The sequence below is a fragment of the Salmo salar genome, chromosome 05, assembly GCF_965601325.2.
Source record: "Salmo salar chromosome 05, fSalSal1, whole genome shotgun sequence".
Taxonomy (NCBI): domain Eukaryota; kingdom Metazoa; phylum Chordata; class Actinopteri; order Salmoniformes; family Salmonidae; genus Salmo; species Salmo salar.
In genome coordinates, this window is record NC_138295.1 from 73,952,518 (window position 1) to 73,972,500 (window position 19,983).

The window sequence follows — 19,983 nt, forward strand, 5'->3', positions numbered from 1 at the left end:
TTGAACAATAACAATAAGCATATGGTAGAGGACATGTTGATTGGTCTGTCAGATACTGTCCCTCATCTTATGGCAGGCAGCAATGTAGTGCGCTGCCAACCCACAGCTCTCTGCGTCCTCCCCCAACAGGACAGGTAGCCTACTCTCATCAGAGAGGTCTTTGAAACCTTGAATAAGGATATCAAATTTGGGGAAATGACACTCATTGTTTTATATTTTTCACATTTTGTAAGGAAATGCAGCTCTGTCTCAGGTTCTGCTGTTGTGCAGTGGTTGCACAGCCTTTCCTCTACAGGGAGCCAGGTTTTCCTGTGTCTACCCTTCTCAATGGCAAGGCTGTGCTCACTGAGCCTGTACTTTGTCAAGGTTTTTCTAAGGTTTTGATCAGTAACCATGGTCAAATATTTAGCCGTAGTGTACTGTCGATTTAGGGCCAGATAGCACTGCATTTTGCTTTGTGTTTGTGCTTGTGTTTCCCAATAAGCAATGTAGTTTTGTTTTGACTGTGTTGTAATTTGGTTTATTCTGATTGATTGGATGTTCTCGTCCTGAGGCTTCAGTGTGTTAGTAGAACAGGTTTGTGAACTCAGCCCAAGGACCAGCTCTCTCTCTCGATGTCTCGATCTCTTGACTTGATCTCGATCTCGATGTCGCTCTCTTTGTCTCTCTCGATGTCGCTCTCTTTCGCTCTCTCGATGTCGCTCTCTCTCTCGATGTCGCTCTCTCTCTCGATGTCGCTCTCTCTCTCGATGTCGCTCTCTCTCTCGATGTCGCTCTCTCTCTCGATGTCGCTCTCTCTCTCTCAATGTCGCTCTCTCTCTCGATGTCGCTCTCTCTCTCGATGTCGCTCTCTCGATGTCGCTCTCTCTCTCTCTCGATGTCGCTCTCTCTCTCAATGTCGCTCTCTGTGTTGCTGCTTTTCTTTTTCTCCTCAGAGTTCAGCTACTCTCCTCTCTCTCTGTATTAACTCACTGTACACTTTGCCCTGGCTGCTATTTGTTTTGTGTTGTATTAACTGTTTTACAACCCCTCTCTTTCTCTGTGTCGGTCAGATTTTCTGTGGAACCCGACAGCCAGACGGTTGCCATGTCGACCTCATCGCTACGGCGACAAGTGAAGAACATTGTCCACAACTTCTCAGAGGCCGAGATCAAGGTTCGCTCGTCCTCTTTCTTTTATCTCTTCCTCTCCGACCACTTTTCCACCCTCACACCTCCTTTTTTTTATTCTTCTGTTTCCCATTGTCCTCTTCTTCCTTTCCTCAGCACTTCTTTCAAGGCTATCTCACCTCATTCTCCTCCTCCTCCTCTGCTTCCTCCCTCTCCAACTCCTCTTCCTCTCCTCCCTTACTTCTGTCTTGACTTCTCTTAACCTCTATGGGCTAGGTGGGACGCTAGCGTGCCACCCGTGGTGCACTCCATCAACAGCAGGTGCATTTCAAGAGCGGCAAATTTGAATCCAAATAAATGTCAAAATTCAAATTTTTCAAACATACAACTATTTTACACCCTTTGAAAGATAAACATCTCCTTAATCTAACCACGTTTTACGATTTCAAAAGGTTTTACGGCGAAAGCATAAATTTAGAGTATGTTAGGACAGTACATTTACAAGAGTTGTGTGTAATGTTTTGTCAATTCAAAGACAGGGTCACCAAAACCATAAAACCAGCTAAAATGATGCACTAACCTTTTACAATCTCCATCAGATGACACTCCTAGGACATTATGTTAGACAATGCATGCATTTTTAGTTCTATCAAGTTCATATTTATATCCAAAAACAGCGTTTTACTATGGCATTGATGTTGAGGAAATCGTTTCCCTCCAATAACCGGCAGTCAAGTCAGCGTCACAAATTAAATAATTAAAATTAGAAAACATTGGTAAAATATTATATTGTCATTTAAAGAATTATAGATTTACATCTCTTGAACGCAATCAACTTGCCAGATTTAAAAATAACCTTACTGGGAAATCACACTTTGCAATAATCTGAGCACTGCGCCCAGAAAAATACGCGTTGCGATACAGACTAGACGTCATGTTGGGGAGATCTAAAATCGAAAATACTATGTAAATAATCCATTACCTTTGATTCTCTTCATCAGATGTCACTTCCAGGTATCACAGGTCCATAACGAATGTAGTTTTGTTCAAAAAAGCTCATCATTTATGTCCAAAAATCTCCGTCTTGTTAGCACATGATCTAAGCCAGCCGGACTTCTCGTCATGAACGAGGGGAAAAAATATATTTACGTTCGTTCAAACATGTCAAACGTTGTATAGCATAAATCATTAGGGCCTTTTTTAACCAGAACATGAATAATATTCAAGGTGGACGAATGCATACTCTTTTATAACGTATTGGAACGAGGGTACCCAACATGAACTCGCGCGCCAGGTGTCTAATGGGCCATCATCGTTCCATGGCTCTTGTTCGGTCAGATCTCCCTCCAGAAGACTCAAAACACTTTGTAAAGGCTGGTGACATCTAGTGGAAGCAATAGGAAGTGCCAAAATATTCCTCAGCCCCTGTGTTTTTCAATGGGATAGGTTTAAAGGTAATACAACACATCAGGTATCCACTTCCTGTCAGAAAATGTCTCAGGGTTTTGCCTGCCAAATGAGTTCTGTTATACTCACAGACACCATTAAAACAGTTTTAGAAAATTTAGGGTGTTTTCTATCCATATGTAATAAGTATATGCATATTCTAGTTACTGGGTAGGAGTGGTAACCAGATTAAATCGGGTATGTTTTTTTATCCAGCCGTGTCAATACTGCCCCCTAGCCCTAACATGTTAACTATTGGTACTTATTAAATAATACATTCCACTGTGTACTCCCTGTATCTCCACCTCTTGCTATCTGGGTTAATGTAATCATCTTATCCATTCATCATGATGGTTCTGTCCAGCCTGTTTATCATCACATCTCCACACACAGAGAGTTCCCTAAGGTGGGTTGAGGAGAGCTGATCTGAGAGCAGCCACTAAAGGCAGCATCTCTCCTGGAGCTTTGCATCACGGTCAGATAGTGCTTCCTGGGGGAGTGAAATGAAGTTGCTCCCTAGACACTGATCTAATGTCAGTTTAGCATTTTCTCCCCAAATGGCTTTGGCTACAATTTGGAGGTAGTAAGCTGATCCTAGATCTGTGCCTATCGGCTGGCCTGCCCGAGCGCTAGTCGCAGGTGATGACGTCACAGCTGTATGTGATTGGCAGGAGGAGAGGCTGCGCAGGGGGGACGACCTGAGACTGCAGATGGCCATCGAGGAGAGCAGGATGGAGAAGGCCAAGCCAGAGGAGGTGTGTTTGGTGACGTGTGTGTACGCCAGCCATAGGGGAGGGATGGATGGGGGCTACACACACTCTTTAGACAATACCACTCAGTTCCTCTTTCTCTCTCCTGGTGTTACCTGCTGTAGTTGTGTCTCTCACCTGTGCATTCTGTGGAGAAAAGTGAAAGCTAAGGTAGTGTAGGCCGACACCAGAAGGGTTTCTGAACCCTATCAGGTAACTAACTGTAAGCTATGATATTTCCTAGAGGAACCTTTTTGAATTAAAGATGTGCTTAAGAACTGAAAGAGTTTGCCAATTATCTGACTGACTGGTCAGCAACATCAACAGACCGGTGCTGGTCCCCAGACCACAGGTTGAGAAACAAGAAACACCCCTCGCTCTCTCCCGTCCCGGTACTAGTTGATCTATCCCTTCTTTCATCCTCTGCTTTTATCAAGGCAACTGTGTGTGTGGCCTGTGTGTCAACATTTGTTTAGTGTGTATGTTAACTGACTATGCTCTGTGATTTTCATGTTGTGTGTGTGTGTGTGTGAGAGACAGACTTGAGCTCATTGACTCTTGGTGTCTGTTCAACATCAGTGTGTTATAACCTGTGTATTATCCTCTCCCAGAGTGCGTTAATGGAGTTGAGTGCTGTGGACCCCTGGGGGGCTCCTGCTGCTGCCTCTGGGGGCTCTGCCGGCCCCTCACCCCCTCCCACAGTCCCCCTCCCAGCCCCCTCTGCCTCTGGCCCCTGGGGCCTGGCCCCTGCAGAGCCTTGGGGCGCCTCATCGCCCGCCTCACCCCCCAGCGTAGACCCATGGGCTAGTGGAGGGACGGCCCCTCCAACGATAGCCCCCCCGCCAGACCCCTGGGGAGAGACGGCCTCCTCAAGAGTCAACTCTGTTGACCCCTGGGGACCCTCAGGTTAGTGACCTCTGACCTTTACTCCCCTCGCCTCGTCTACACCCGTTACCCTCATTCCGTCTCCTTGTCCCACACCCCTACCTCCACACTCTGGACATCAATACATTTGGTCTATTTTCCAATACTCTTCAAATGGCCAGCATGTTTAGATCATTTAGAATGTGACCCTCCATATCTCAGTCAGGGGTATCTCTGGTTTCAATAAAGATCTCTGTCAGTTCTTACCTCCTTTCAAGTGAAAAGACTGTCTGTCCAGCTCTTCCATATCAGTACAGATAAATGAGAGAAAATGGGGAAAGGAAGCCATATTGGACAATTGGGATCCAGCCCAGCTCCTTGTTCCCTGTATATTGTATGGTGTTAGGTTCCTGTTCAGTTCAAGAGATGAACAATCCTCATTGGAAATAAATGGCACTTTTGAAATCATAAATGGGAATTCCAATTCATCTTTTGAATTGACTGACATGAAATGGTATTGACCCCGACCTTGGTGTTGTATGTGAGCCAAACCCCTGCCTGTCTCCCTCCCCCATAGCTGTGACCCCCCCCAGTGTCGACCCCTGGGGCCCCTCTGTGCCCCTCTCCACCACCTCCTCTTTTGGGGGGCCAATAGACCCCTGGGCTGGGGACGGGGTTGACCCCATCACCTCTGACCCATGGAGTGACTCCGCCAAACACACTAATGGCACAGGTACAGCCACACACACACACTGACACATAATGGCAAGGACATGTGGATGAGATACTCATTGACGCCCCCCCACAAACACAGTTGTCTTGCATTCCATCCTCCCTCAGTAATAATGGTATAATGCTGTGGTGTCTAATCTGGTTAGTCACTATAAATACAGTACTCCATGTTCGCTCTCGCTCTCTCCTTCCCTCCCTCTCGCTCTCTCGCCTTCCCTTCCTCCCTCTCTGTAGGACACCCAGAACTGCGAGGTCAGTTAACGGGTGACAGTGCGGGTTCTCCGGTGCCCTTTGACCTCACATCTCTGTGCTCTTCACTTCCTGTCCGTAAGACCCCCGAGTCGTTCCTGGGGCCCAACGCATCGCTGGTGGACCTGGACTCCCTGGTGTCTTCTAAACCCAAACCTAAACAACCTCCTCCTCCATCAATCTCCTCTTCAACACACAACCCCTTCCTCCAGACCACAGGTACTGATAACACACACACATGAACACATACACACACATTTTTAAGCACTTTGTGTTTGTAATAAATGAAAGTACATTGATTTGAAGTATTCTCTCCTCTCCAGCCTCGTCTTCAGCCCCTGGCATGGCAGTCACCCCGGGCAGCACAATCTCTAGCAGGGGGGTTTCCCCAACGCCACCCCCCACCTCCAACCCGTTTGGCGCGGCCGCTCCCATGTCCTCCATCTCCCCACAGCCCTCCACACTGGGCCTCAGCGGCCTCCGCACCAGCCCTGTACCACCCAACCCCATGGCATACCCTGGCATGGGCTTGGGGTCTATGGGTATGGGAGCACCAGGCCTGGGGATGGGCATGATGCAGAGCCCTATGGGAATGTCCCCCTACGGCGGGCTCTCGCCCATGGGTCCTCCTGGGTCCTCTCACTTCATGGGGCCCGGAGGGGCCCTGCCCCCACAGCTGAATTTTGGGGGGTCTACGGGGGCAGCTGGAGTGATGGGAGCCGGGGGATCAGTGGGAGGGGCTGGAGTGACGGGCGCCAGCACCAATCCCTTTCTTCTTTGAGGACGTTTCGGCACTCCCTCTTCAACACCCAATCCAGGCCCTGCCCCGCCCCCCCAGAGCGATCCTCCTTCAACACAAACTATTTCTGTTTCCAAATAGAAACGTGTTCATCTCTATATTTAAAGAAGAAAAAAGAACATCTGAATTTGTTATTTTCTTTCAGAAGCATTTACATGTATTTTTCTCCTAGCTCAGATGAATTTCAACAACAAAAATATTTTGGTTCCTTTCATTTCAGTGGGATGTAGCGGGAGGGAAATAGAGGTTTATTTATTTTTATTTAGTTTTAATGCGTTTTGGTTTCTTTCAGTCCTTTCTGAAATAAAGGTGGGTGTTTGAGAGTTAGGCTTCATCAGTAATGTCACTCTGATATAATATTGTATTATTGCACTGACAGAGATGGGGACATGGCCACTAACAAACTGAAACACAAACAAATTCCTGTACCTGCCTCTTCCTCTTTGTCTGTAGAAGAGAATGATAGGAGGATCACTGACATGAAAAGAGGAGGATTGAAGGAGGATTTTATTTAAAAAAAACTCCTGAACAAGATTGGGACTGAAAAAGCTGGCATTAACATTTCAGCCACAATATAGTCAAATCATTCAATAGCTGTTCTATTTTTTATTTAATGTTTAATATAATTTATTGATCTTTTTTTCCGCTCCTGGGAATGAATAAACAAGGGGAAAAATTACGCAATTATGCCATTAAATCAAATGCTTATTTTTTCTTACTGATTGTCATGGAAATCAAAAGAAGGCATCTATTGAGTTGGTTGAGGAGAGATGGGATGTGTTTTGTAAATGTGTTGTGTGGAAGAGGAGTGTGAGTGAATGTGTCTGTCTCCATTCATCCTGCGTCCTCGCTTCTTTTTCAGTGACTCAGAAGGCAAGATACAAATCTATTATTTTTGTTTTTAAAAATTGTCACTTGTATCAATGCTATGTAATGTTGGGATTTTAAATGAGGTATTATAAGGGTCACATTTTTCAGCCAATTTTATTTCACAAATGTTTTGTATTAATCAGAAGCATTAGTCTTTCTCACTCTTTCATACAGGATGCCTAGTCTGCAGGTGTCTCTCGACATGACTGGACCCTCCTTTCCTTTCTGTCTCTCGCTCCTACGGGGGGAGAGCTACAGATGCTTCTTTTAAAAAGACTTAATTCAATGAATGAAAGAAGTGAAACAACAGGGGACTTTGATGACTTGCTCCTTGCTGTTTCTTTTCATTTGGTTTGATGAATTGATTGTTATTTTATATCAACTAAAAGATCTCTTTTATTGGGAAAGGTCACATTTTGTGTGGTGTTAACTGTGAACATTCACATTTGAAAAGTAAAATGGAAAAAAAAATAAAGAAATAAAACAAATCCACAAAGGGTATGTTTCCTAAATCTGTCTGTCCGGTGTGCTGTGTGTTTGATGTGCCAATGCTGTTGGATGGAAAAACTGGGACAAGGATTAATTTTCTAGTATTTTATTAACATATGAAGTCTCCTCTGTCAGTTGGAGGATATATGCATGTCCAGAAGCTTCTGTGAAGACTTCCAGATAGGGATACAATTGCAGAAAATAAGTAGGAACCAAAAAACTTTCAACCATTTCACTATAGCAATACTGCATTCAATCATAATGTACCAATGACCATCCTCACTGTGAAGAGTAGTGTGTGGTGAGGCAGCTGAACATAGGGTGTAGTGTTTTGTGTGGGAGCCCCCTTGGAGTAGGAGGAAGTTTCCCCTAGATATTGATCTATGTTCAGTTTTGCATGTTTCCTCCCAGTGGTACAGGTTTGTTTTGGGGAGAGTAAGCTGATCCTAGATCTGTGCCAGCGGGCAGCACTGATCCAGTAGACTTCCTGAATGGAATCGTGGGGCAAACAGAATCCACTCTGTCAGGCGATCAGAGAGTCCCAGTCAAAGTCATCTTGGATCTCCTCGCTGTTGTTATGGAGATGTTTCATAGGGGGACGGGGTTTAGGTTGAAGTTGGACCCCAGCTGTGTGAGAGAGTGGAGAAAAGATACTATCATAAGCACTGTTGACTAGGAAACTACTGCACAGACCTCAAACTATTACAAGGAGTGCAACTCAAGTCCCTTTCAAAGCAGTTTAATATTCACTTCCCTATTATCACTTCCTGTTTCCTCTTCTCCTTCACTATGTGACATCATGATGTGACTGGGGTGGACTTTCCACCTTACCAACCCAACCCAGCTCTTTCCCTGTTACATTAGTGGTAATGAGGCCAATGAAGGTAAGGAGAGGAAGCCATTTGATTACATCAGAGTGATAGTATATTTGACTAAATAATCCCAACATGCACCATTGAGCAAATCAAAGCTTTACACTGGTACTAAATATAACTTTTTGTAAAAAGGCTTTGCAATGAAAACGCTTGCCAAAACACCACTACTGTGTCCTGGAAGTTGTAGAGCTAAAATCCTGTCAATAGTTTAGAAAAGTGTCTTGTGACCGTGGCTGAGGTCTCACCATTGGTCTGAGGAGCTCCAGGTTGGGTCAGGTGGGGCCTCTGTACACCCTGAGTTTGGGGGTGGAGGGGCCTCCTGGGAGGCTGCCCACTGCTGGAAGGGGTAGGCGGGGGGTAGGCCAGGGGAGAGGGGTGGGTCAGGCTGGCCAGGGTGGGGGTGTTGTGAGTAAGGGGTGGGAGGAGCAGAGATTGAGGGGCACCGTGGGCCAATGGGGAGTTGTTACCGGAGGACGAGCCAATTAGGCCCTTCTGAGTGAAGAAACGGTTCAACGAATCACAGAGCGAAGTGAAGAGCGTCGGCTCCAGCGCCCAATCACAGAGCTCGGCCTGGCGCATGCTCTCCAGGAGGTCTGGAGGATAGAGGGAGGGGGGAAAAAACAAATAGCAGGGAGAAAGAGGAAGATTGTCAATGTGATAACTATTCTTGTCAATAGAAACAATGGGTAGCATTGATCTATAATTATCATGTAGTTTGTTAAGTGACCTGGGTGGCTAGTGAGGTCAATGTTGGCCCAGTCCAGACTGCTGGCGACCCTAAAGCTCTCCTTCAGAGTGTCTGTAGTACTGAACCAGTCTGCTGGCACCACTGCAGAGACAAACAGAGAGAGAGGTGGTATAGGTTGTCAAAGAGTTAGTTACTGTATCATATTCACACAGTGCAGTGACAAGCCTACAGCCACAGATGAATAGGTTTTTGAAGTGCTAAGGTGTTCAGGTGTTGAGTTGTTATAATCACCACTGCTGTGAGACAGTCTGTCTGCCTCAGGAGGAGGCCCGGGCGCTACAGAGGGTACAATGTGAGGGGAGAAAGGGGGGAGGGTTGGGGTGTGCAGTGGGGTACTGTCATTGGTCAACACAAATAAGGGACCCACGTCCGCTACAGAGAGAGAGAGAGAGAGAGAGAGAGAGTTAAACATTCACATACACAGATTCTCTGACAGCACATACAGATATGTATAAAAAACAGTCATTTAGAAAGTGAGAGAGAACGTACATTGCGAGGCCACTCTCTCCCTGACGCTTCTGCAGAGGGACTGGAAGGAGGTGTAGAGGTCTGGCAGGTTCAGATCAGAGAAGGAGAAACGGAGAAGGGGATCACAGGAGTGAGACGAGGCGTAGGTGGGGGCAACAGAAAGAGATGGGACAGAAAGAGAGGGAACAGAGAGAGCGGGAACAGAAGAAGGGAGAGTTTGAGAGGAGACAGAAGAGGAGACAGTAGAGTGAGAGGTAGAAAGAGAGGGGAGAGAATGAGTGACAGAAAGAGAGGGGAGAGAGTGAGGGACAGAAAGAGAGGGGAGAGAGTGAGGGACAGAAAGAGAGGGGAGAGAGTGAGGGACAGAAAGAGAGGGGAGAGAGTGAGGGACAGAAAGAGAGGGGAGAGAGTGAGGGACAGAAAGAGAGGGGAGAGAGTGAGGGACAGAAAGAGAGGGGAGAGAGTGAGGGACAGAAAGAGAGGGGAGAGAGTAAGGGACAGAAAGAGAGGGGAGAGAGTAAGGGACAGAAAGAGAAGGGAGAGTAGCAGAGGTAGTAGATGGGGTGACAGTCTCATGGGGGACAGGGAGAGAGGAGACAGGGGACTGCATATAGGGTGGCCGTTGCTGTGGAACCAAGGTGATAGACAACAACAGCTTGTTATTTGGTTGTAAAACCCATGATCTTTATCAATCTACTGGATACATTTGTTGGGACTGAACTTACTCTACCTTGCATGGTGGGGGGGATAGTTGTTGACTAGGTTCCTGTGGAGATGCTAAAGGCGTATAATAGTCTGTCTGTGGAGATGCTAAAGGCGTATAATGGTCTGTCTGTGGAGATGCTAAAGGCGTATAATGGTCTGTCTGTGGAGATGCTAAAGGCCTATAATGGTCTGTCTGTGGAGATGCTAAAGGCCTATAATGGTCTGTCTGTGGAGATGCTAAAGGCCTATAATGGTCTGTCTGTGGAGATGCTAAAGGCGTATAATGGTCTGTCTGTGGAGATGCTAAAGGCCTATAATGGTCTGTCTGTGGAGATGCTAAAGGCGTATAATGGTCTGTCTGTGGCGATGCTAAAGGCGTATAATGGTCTGTCTGTGGAGATGCTAAAGGCGTATAATGGTCTGTCTGTGGAGATGCTAAAGGCCTATAATGGTCTGTCTGTGGTGAATGCTGTTTCTCTGCCTGCATCACTGAGACATTGGGGACCTGGATGGACCCCTCCTCCTCTTCAGCTGGATACGGACGCTTGGTTCCTCTCAGCGGATTGGGCTCTGAGGGGCCGTCCATCATCCAATAGGAACCCTGGAAACACAAGAGGTGGAGGGTTCTCACAATTTATAAGTATTACTACAAAAGTACCAAAAAGTATGAAACTGTAATATATTCAGTAGATTTTGAAATATGATACTTTTATCTATTTCTAGCCTATGTATCATATTTCACAGAAAACAGTGGATCACTGAGTGCACTGGCCACTGGAATGTTTTTAGAATGACTCACCTTCCCAGGGTCACTTTGGGGTCGAGGAACCTTCCGGAAGCATTTATTGAGGGACAGGTTATGGCGGATGGAGTTCTGGGAGGCAAAATCAGCATGAACATGTATTGCAGTAACACTATCATTTCGGATAATCGACTTTGGACAGTTTGCACATGGAGTGTTTGGAGTATTTCTGATTACTGCACCTTCCATCCCCTGCCAGATCTGTTGTAATAGGGGAACATGTCACTGATCCACATGTAGATGTCATTCAAACTCAACTTCCTCCCGGGGGCTGTGCCTATTGCCATGGCAATGAGGGTGGCATAGCTGTGAGGGGGCTTGGCTTTGGATCCAGAGGAAGGAAAGGGGGCAGGGATGGGTGGAGGAAGATCACTTCTCTCCCTCCCTCTCTCTTTCTTTCTCTCCCCCTCTTCTCCTCCTCTCTCTCTTCCTGATCGCAGTGAGCTGATTCCCAGCTGGGGGAGCCAGTCTATGCTGGTTAGACTGGAGTCCAAGTTAGAAGACATGCTCTCTCTCTCTCTCTCTCTCTGTCAGGGCTCTGAGGGTTGGAATAAAAGCCTGCACACACTGCAACCCTCCAGGACCAGAAGTGCCCACCTGCTGTAGAATATAACATGTATAACAACAGTTCTATAGAACAACATTACAGTAAGACTCACCACAGTAATGCACTACTGTCATCAGCACTGCAGTTTTAGATGGTGTTGTTTACATTTCACATGTTGTGTTTCAATGGAACTATAACACTCACAATAGAGACTGACTTCAAGTGTTTGTTCATAGTTTTCTGTTTAGTTACGAGTAAGAGTGATTGACTTACCTCTCCCTCCTTGGTCAATGAAGGCCTCAAGGCCTCAAACACGTAATATTTGATGTTCTCATCAGTTGTGCAGTACACTCAGTGTCAGGTTAGTGTTATTCCTCCCTATTTCTTTATCTCTCGCTCTCATTCCCAATCGGTTGATCCTCACCGGGTCTCTTATCGTCTTTTCTCTTTTTGAAAGTTTCAGTGTGGAGAAAAAAAATCTATAGCAGACTGCTTCCTTTTTCTCACTCTTTCTTCCCCTCCCTTTCAGTCTGCCCCTGAATGAGGTCATCCACTCCTCCCCCTCTGTGACATCACAGATTCTGTTCCTCCTCCTCTGAAGGGTTGTCTACAACCCTTGTCTGCTTGAGGAAGTTGCCACAGTTCTAGGATTAGATTACCATACCTTCATTCCGTGGGGTAAGAGTGAAAATACAAAAGTGACCATATTTCAGTGTCTATAGGATCATTTATGAACTTTTACCTAGTCCTCTGTCTCATCTCTCCCCTGTGGACTGTAGAAGGTGGAGTGGAAGTGTCAGAGGAAAGCCCTAAATATGGTCAAAGACTCCAGCCTCCGAAGTCAGACTGTTCTCTCTGCTACCGTACGGCAAACAGTACCGATGCACCATCGATCAGTACTGGTACCCTGTGTATATAGCCAAGTTATTATTACTCATTATGTATTATTACCTTTTGTTATTATTGTTCTACTATTTCTATTTTTTTTCTCTCTGCATTGTTGGGAAGGGCCCTTAAGAAACCATTTCACTGTTGGTCTACACCTGTTCTTTACCAAGCAAGTGACAAATAAAATGTGATTTGGAGTAGGAAAGATGTAAGCCTACCAGCATACACAGAGCAAAGCAAAACTCACAACAGTAATATGATGTCATCAAAGGGCTCCTATATACGCTCCCTTCTCCATCCCCCCCATTTCAAAGATGATCAACATTCAGCAGTCAGCATGGAAAACAGCAGCATGGGTTTATTTCCGTACTTGTGTTCACACAGTGTTTCAGATGCATTCACAGACAACAGGAAGGAGCTTGTCTTCTCTACAGAGAGCTGAAGAAGGCTAGCAGGGCTGTGTCGGGGGACGGCTGGACCAACAGCTTCTGGATCTGTGGAAGTAAACATGATCACATGAACATTCCAGATTCATCCACTGCTGGATACTATTTACATTACATAGGCTTATACAAGAGTAACGACTTGTGAAATAACCTATGTAATTACCATGTAACAGGCTGAGTGGCATTGTGTAATCACAACACTAACTGATAAGACAATAGGCGGTGTGTGTATTCTGAAAGGTGGAGGTCACATGGTACAGTACCTCTCTAAAGTTGGGGTGTTTGGCATCTTGCACTAGCTGTAGTAGGACGGCCTCTGTGGTGGTCAGGAAGGCTCCACTCTGCCTCAACCGGGACAGGGCAAACAACCGGTCTGTCTGACTGGAGATAGAAATAGAGAAGGGAAAAGAATTTCTCAGCATCAGAAATGTTTAACCAGTGAAAATGTGAGCATCATATTATGTTATTGAAGAAAAACAGTATTGTCATATTGAAGAGAAATAGTAGGGAACACAGTAGTACCTTCTGGACGAGACGGCATCAGCCACGATATGGACCTCCATACCCTTCTCCAGCAGGTCAAAGGTCGTGCACTAATTAGTGGGAGAAGAACAGATAGATGAGCCCTATTTACAGTAAACTCAATTAATTATGAACTTGTTCCCAAGGCTTGTTCCCAAGGCTCCAGATTCAGCTAGGGTAGAGAAAAACTGATCACAGATCTGAGCTTAGGGACCAATTCCAGTCATATCTGACCCTGTGGTCTCACCGCGATGCAGGCCTGTGTCTCTATCCCACAGAGGATGGCTATCTTGGGGTCTCCAAGGGCTTTGAGCTCCTTCTCCACTGGCTCTATCATCATGGTGAACTTGGTCTTGGCGTGGGCTGTCAAGTCTCCAGCCCCCAGCTCAGGCACCGTGGGACCCAGGCCTTTAGGGTACTGCTCTGTCACTATGGGGGGGATGCCCAGAACACGGGCTGCCTGGGGTGGGGGGGAGACACATTGAATTTGTATTGGCTGCTATGTGGGTGGCAACAAACTTTAACTTGTAATGAGCTGTATGAATATGAGTGTGTGTGTGTGTGTGTGTGTGTGTGTGTGTGTGTGTGTGTGTGTGTGTGTGTACCTGTAGCAGTCTGGCTGCGTTGCTTACGATGTTGGTGAACTGGAAGATGTTGGGTCTGAACTTCTCCTGCATGTCACACAGTAAGAGTACTGAGCCTTTTGTTGACAGTCTGCCAATCCCTGCCACTGAGAGAGCAATATGTAGTGAGAAAATGGAGAGAATAGAATAGACTAGAAGTACTACATCAAAAGGGTGCTCAATGGATCCGATTCAGAGGACTGTGACAGAAAACATTTGTGACAGCAAAATCATGTTCTCAACTCTCAACATGTGTTTATTCAACTCAAGACACAGAGGAGACAACAAGGGGATTCAATGCATGTAATTATTTCAATGTCATGCTGTACTTGTATGTATACAGTGGGCATGGTCATAGGGAATTCGTATGTCAACCTTGTACACATAGATATTGCAGATTTTGATACTTCACTGTACTGTTTTCAATGCATGTCAATTTTAACGGAATGCATGTCCAGGAATGCCTATCAAAAGACAGTAAATAAGCATTAAGTTGGTAAAGGCTAAAGGATCAAACGTACTGTTGATAGTGGGGGTTCGACGTGTGGAATGGTTGAACTTGAAGGTTCAACTTTCTACAGCTGCCGGAAAGTTGACGCCCCCTCCTTATTAGCAAAATCTAGAAACATTTTAGAGTAAATAAGGTTACACATACAGTACACAACCAACATTCAGCATGTGAAATAAAATACCGAGACTGTCATAGAATTAGACATTGATTGCTAGATCAAGCTGTAAAATATATTGGCTAAACAAAGACAGGGATAATTTCATGCACTGCACACCTCAACAATTCACGAATAGATGGAAAAACCACGAGATCAACTTTCTACTACGACGACTGTTCACAAATTACACTAAAACGCCCCAACATCCAATACACCAATCGAATGAGATGCATTAAGCATTGACATTGGTTTCGGCCAATAGCATGCAGCGTTTTCCCCATAACGAGTGCGCGTCAGAATCTAGTGCACACACTCATGATTAGGACTGCTGAGGATGTCTGACAACGCAGAGTCTCCTACAGAAACGCAAAAAGATGAGCTTTCAACCCCACAACAGCCTACGGAAGACTCGGGGACGGCAGACGAGAAGAAAAAAAGTAAATTATGAGCGACTGTTTGACTCACAGTTACATTTACAGTAAGATATCGTGCTTTCTGTTTACAAGCAACGTGACCCGGAAGAGGTCGATTGACCGTTGTCTCAGTCAATATAATTGAACAATTTTGTAAACAGCGAATCGATGGTCAGGAATGTCCATACATTTTAAGTAGGGCGGGCGCTGGGTGAATGGTTAACGTTTAGCTTACATTTCAAACTGTTTACCTCATACACATTTTTTTTTTTAAGGCTGAGACATTTTTTTTATTTGTTACTGCATCAAACATGCCAAAATCAATGTTCAGACGTTACGGCCTGTGTCATGGCTATAATGATTTCACAGTCCAAGATCTACCTATTTTTCCAGCTGACTATAACATAGCTGGAAACCTATGATAGTTTAGGTTGCAAAATTAGGTTATGTAGCTAATACATCGATCACTAGTCGCTTTAATAACGCCACTTTAATTATGTTTACATATCTTGCATCACTCATCTCATATGTATATACTGTATTTTATAATATCTATTGCATCTTGCCTATGCCGCTCTGTCATTGCCCATCCAGAAGCACAAGCATTTCGCTACACTCGCAATAACATCTGCTAACCATGTGTATGTGACCAATAAAATTTGATTTGATAACACAGATCAGGGCATTAACTTTAATCTAGCAGTCTATTGTTATGCTATGCAAAATATACATGTATTCTGTCTCCCTCTCATTCTCCCTTCTCTCCCTAGTTGATGTGTTGTTGAAGGCAGTAGGAGACACCCCCATCATGAAGACAAAGAAATGGTCGGTAGAGAAAGGGAGGACAGTGCAATCACTCTCTCAGTTCATCTCTCGATTCCTCAAGATGGAGGCCAATGAACAGCTGGTGAGTTATTGTGTGTGTGCTTCTCAATAGTTGTCTCTTGTCTCCTTCCCTAACTCTAGAGGAAGTGGTGCATATACCTCTGGTATACCTCTGGTATATGCACCAATGAGGGAAAGATATATTTAGAACTAACCTATGATGGTTCATCTGTGTCGTTTTACAGTGGGAGCAAATAAAGCCTAGCACAATCCTATAGAGTATCAAGGTATGAGTCATTATACCCATAAAACCTAGCGGTCAAACAGGGAAATGGTTCCAATTGTTTTTCCACCATTCATTTTTCCCATAGGGGATTTTAGAAACTCTTAAAATAAAGGCTGTGTTTTGTGTAGGCTTACTCTGGTGTGATGTTTTGATAACCGTGTAAAGTTCTCTCGGACAAGGTGACTTTTATCAATATATTCGCCTATATTTACCCCCAACAAATGAAATGCTAATTATCTGCTAATGGGGCTATTATAAAGAACTACAAATGCTGAATTGAGGCAAAAGTTAATCCAGAGATTCTTACCATCTAATGTTAGCTAAATGTTGTAATTAATAAATTGGCAACATTTCTTAAAATGTACATGTTAGCGAAGGTGCCAGCTAGAGATGACATGCAGGAGCGTGCAGGGATTTGAAGTCTTGCAGGGTGCCTACTTTGATGCTAATTAGCATATTCGAATCTGAGAATAAATGGAGGTGAATATATTGATAAAAGTAACCTTGTCTCAGAGATATTGACATGGTTATCAAAGCGTCATGCCAGGGTAAGCGTACATGAAACGCAGCCCTTCATTTAAGTGTTTCTAAAATCCCCTATGAGAAATGAATGGTGGAAAAATGATTGGAACCATTTCCCTGTTTGACCGTTCTTAACGGATGCTTCAGCTTTATAGCCCCTGTGACATGTCTGGACTACCCCTTCTGTCTGTGACTGAGGTATGAACTGGAGAAAGCATCCTGGCCCCTTGATATGCACCCACTGTGGCCTTTCATCTGGGACTGTAGTGCGTCAGCTTGTTCAATGATTCTAAACTCTCATTGCTCACTCTCTCTCTCACACACACACACACACACACACACACACACACACACACACACACACACACACACACACACACACACACACACACAATGGCCTTTATTGGCAAGTGAAATGGATAATAAACAATAAAAAAAATCTCTCACTCCTCACAGTTCATTTACGTCAACCAGTCATTCTCTCCCTCGCCTGATCAGGAAGTAGGAGTCCTGTTTGAAGTGAGTACTTTTCATTTGAAATCATTTCTGGAGGCTTTGGGAAATGCAGTTTTTCTGTTATTTATTTGTCCTGTGGTAAGTTAGTTGACCACCGGAGGGAGGTCTAAGTGAGCAGTTCCCTGTGAGATGTAGCTGTTCTTATCTTCACAGTGACTACTGTTCCCTGGGGCCAGTACACTACTGTATGTGTTATGTCAATACAGGCCTGGAGTACTCACCAAGGATGTATATAAACCCTGGATTGCTGATGCTATCTATTAGCCAATGAGAGGCTAGTAACAAGGAAAATGTATTTTATTTTTATGTTTAGCTCATAATATAATTTTTAAAGTATGCATTAAGGTATCTGTAATAGCATAAACATGACTGTGTGAGAAAAGATGTGAGGTGATTCTGAGAATTTGGTTACAAAATATCCTCTAGCCCAAGGCTACCCCTTCAGTGTTTACAGATCAGAAGGAACTGTATAGATGTTTGGCAGAAGCTCCACTATGCTCATTGCAAGCCTGTATGATGGAGCCAGCATCACATATGACTTACTATCTAATTCTCTTCAGACCTGTTAACACTGGGGTAAAGGCTAAAGGTTTATCAGGCACAGTTCTCCTGGTCTAAGGGTCAGGGTATTGGTGTCCACTTGACCCCATCTTGACCCATGGCCTTGACCGTCCCTATTAAATACCCACTAAATACTTCAGCTGATGTTTTGTGCTCCCTTTCCTATTCTTCTAAAAGAGTAACTCTTACCCTCTCTCTGTTTTTCAGTGTTTTGGCAGCGATGGGAAGCTTGTTCTACATTATTGTAAATCTCAAGCCTGGGGTTAACAGTTTTTAGCCCTTTTCAGTTCAAACGCATACACACACAATATTGTTTATACTCCTTCCTTGCCTAAACCAATGTTGTCATTGCTAATTTCTTGTTTGTTTTGCTGTACATAACCCAATGTAAATACATTGTGACTATATAAAGTAAACCCACTCTGTCCCCTGTGTTGTCTCCAGACAATTATAGACATTAATAGGAAAATGTCAGGATTTGGCTTTGCACAGGGGGCATAACCTGTCCGGCTAGGATACTTACACTAAATATAACCCCACACAAATTATGATGAGTGCAACAATTCAAACACAAACACTGTAATGACATGACATGGGATGGTGCCAAGAGTGGGTGAAAGTTGAGTTGGGGTTAGTCAAGAAAGGAGGGGGGGTAATATGGAGGGAGGGAGGGAGACTGATATGGGAGAAAGTACAGTAACAGATGGACTTAGAGGGATTACATGGATTCGGGATGGGTCTGTGACACAAATTCCCAAGAAAGACAGAAAAAGGAGGAGTGTGGCGGGGGACTCACACTCGTCCTGGAGCATGAGAGAGAGTGGGAAAGGATAAAGAGAGAGAGAGGAGCATCCGGCTGGAGAGGTAAGGGTCACAACTGCTCATTCTGACAAAGGGGTATTAGAGAGAGGAGTAGTGCAGAGTACTTGGGTTAAACCAGGGATGACAAAAATACCAAACAATATGTGCAAAGTTATTGCTTGGTCAACATGAATGTCTCAGCATATCGGAGAGGACTGAGGAAAAATACGAAAGAGGATAGGAAGGAAAGATTGTGATGGAGGAAAATAAATGTCAGCAAAAGACAGCAGTAGAAAGATTGCATTGTAGTGATGGAGAAAAATAGACTTCTGTTTCTTCTGTAGTGAGGCAACGATGCAGTTTCGATTTGGTGCCAAATTTCAGGCTAAGAATTAGTAGTTCCTAGAACTGAATAAGCTGTTAAGAGTTTGGCATGGAGAAAAGAATGATGTACTTCCTCATGTGCTCTGTATGGTTGTTTATATATCTTGTACTGTCCAGTCCTTCCTTTAAAAAATACAAAAATTGCAACTGAAATGACAAAGAGAATGTTGCTGTTGGTAACTGAGGATTATAGGGAAAATCACATTTTATTGGTCGCATACACATTTTTAGAAGATGTTATTGTGCCTGTAGCGAAATGCAGGTATAGTGAAATGGCACTGGGTTTTTAACATACAGTAGGTCATTTTGTGTTTAGCATTTTTATTGTTGATTCATTGCCCATTTGTTATGCCAATGGATTTCAGTTTATTGACTGCTACAGAATGTGTTGGGTATTAAACTTGAATATAATGGCCTATGTAAACAATACCTGCAAATCTGAAACATTTTTCACCGGACATAGCCGCGGGAAGTAGTTTGGGGGTGCAGGTTTTTGCCCACGTTACTGGCGGCTATATCAGTCCGCTAATACAGAACTAGTAAAACTAGTACTATATTATTAAACTTTTTTTTTATTATGATTTTTCAGGGAGTCCTGCAGTACACTCAGCACCCATACTTCCCACTGAGACTGACTTGAAGATTCTAGTCATATTACAGTGATCGGCAGTCATACTAACTGGTTAATCTGTCCTGTGTTAACATTTCAGGGATCACGAACAGTGTGAGAGAGGGAGACCAGGAGAGAGAGCCAGAGTGGGTTTCACACTCTAACACACCTAACACAAACAGATTAGAGCAGATTAACATGGATTACCAGAAAAAATGATTCAGGCCAGAACCTCTTAATCAGGAAGTATAAAGTTAATAACGGGGTGAAAACACACTGTGAGCTCTTGGACCTGTACGACCCTTTAACCCTGAGTATTACTATGAGTAAGATATACTGTATCTGCCCTAAGATGTGATCATACGGAAAACACTTGTACGCCAAAGCAAGATGTATTCCAATAATATCTCTCCATTTGATGACACGTTTTACGGCTGGATCTGATAGTATTTGTATCAAGTCTGTA

The 19,983-nt window shown here is 44.3% G+C and overlaps 4 protein-coding genes across 9 annotated transcripts; 2 read left to right on the forward strand and 2 right to left on the reverse strand.

The window, feature by feature from the left end:
- Positions 1 to 2,968: 2,968 nt before the first annotated feature.
- LOC145879560 (uncharacterized) lies at positions 2,969 to 7,306 on the forward strand. Its single transcript, XM_082975523.1, has 5 exons — positions 2,969 to 3,310; positions 3,916 to 4,210; positions 4,746 to 4,901; positions 5,135 to 5,368; positions 5,473 to 7,306. The coding sequence occupies exons 1-5, from the start codon at positions 3,266 to 3,268 to the stop codon at positions 5,928 to 5,930; spliced, it is 1,188 nt and encodes a 395-aa protein (XP_082831649.1). The 5' UTR covers positions 2,969 to 3,265; the 3' UTR covers positions 5,931 to 7,306.
- A 91-nt stretch (positions 7,307 to 7,397) lies between these two features.
- Positions 7,398 to 12,023, reverse strand: LOC145879563 (forkhead box protein J2-like). Of its 4 annotated transcripts, none has more exons than XM_082975531.1 (9): positions 11,726 to 12,023; positions 11,088 to 11,505; positions 10,903 to 10,977; positions 10,129 to 10,704; positions 9,420 to 10,023; positions 9,162 to 9,206; positions 8,910 to 9,011; positions 8,428 to 8,775; positions 7,398 to 7,934 (listed from the first exon to the last, which is right to left on the reverse strand). In XM_082975531.1, the coding sequence occupies exons 2-9, from the start codon at positions 11,409 to 11,411 to the stop codon at positions 7,831 to 7,833; spliced, it is 2,178 nt and encodes a 725-aa protein (XP_082831657.1). In that variant the 5' UTR covers positions 11,412 to 11,505; positions 11,726 to 12,023; the 3' UTR covers positions 7,398 to 7,830. The 4 variants fall into 4 exon arrangements, with proteins under 4 accessions (XP_082831657.1, XP_082831655.1, XP_082831656.1 ...); XM_082975529.1 differs by having other exon boundaries at positions 9,162 to 9,302; XM_082975530.1 differs by having other exon boundaries at positions 9,162 to 9,302; positions 11,088 to 11,502; positions 11,726 to 12,002.
- Positions 12,024 to 12,672: 649 nt separating this feature from the next.
- LOC106605821 (isochorismatase domain-containing protein 2) lies at positions 12,673 to 15,086 on the reverse strand. 2 transcript variants are annotated; one of them, XM_082975533.1, is made up of 7 exons: positions 15,065 to 15,086; positions 14,453 to 14,550; positions 13,914 to 14,038; positions 13,556 to 13,768; positions 13,309 to 13,379; positions 13,050 to 13,167; positions 12,673 to 12,834 (listed from the first exon to the last, which is right to left on the reverse strand). In XM_082975533.1, coding segments are annotated over exons 2-7 (594 nt in total). In that variant the 5' UTR covers positions 14,454 to 14,550; positions 15,065 to 15,086; the 3' UTR covers positions 12,673 to 12,768. The 2 variants fall into 2 exon arrangements, with proteins under 2 accessions (XP_082831659.1, XP_014057258.3); XM_014201783.3 differs by lacking the exon at positions 15,065 to 15,086 and adding an exon at positions 14,717 to 14,855.
- Positions 14,880 to 18,147, forward strand: LOC145879564 (ubiquitin-like protein ATG12). Of its 2 annotated transcripts, none has more exons than XM_082975534.1 (4): positions 14,880 to 15,036; positions 15,783 to 15,919; positions 17,102 to 17,164; positions 17,930 to 18,147. In XM_082975534.1, the coding sequence occupies exons 1-4, from the start codon at positions 14,934 to 14,936 to the stop codon at positions 17,987 to 17,989; spliced, it is 363 nt and encodes a 120-aa protein (XP_082831660.1). In that variant the 5' UTR covers positions 14,880 to 14,933; the 3' UTR covers positions 17,990 to 18,147. The 2 variants fall into 2 exon arrangements, with proteins under 2 accessions (XP_082831660.1, XP_082831661.1); XM_082975535.1 differs by having other exon boundaries at positions 14,922 to 15,077.
- Positions 18,148 to 19,983: the final 1,836 nt, after the last annotated feature.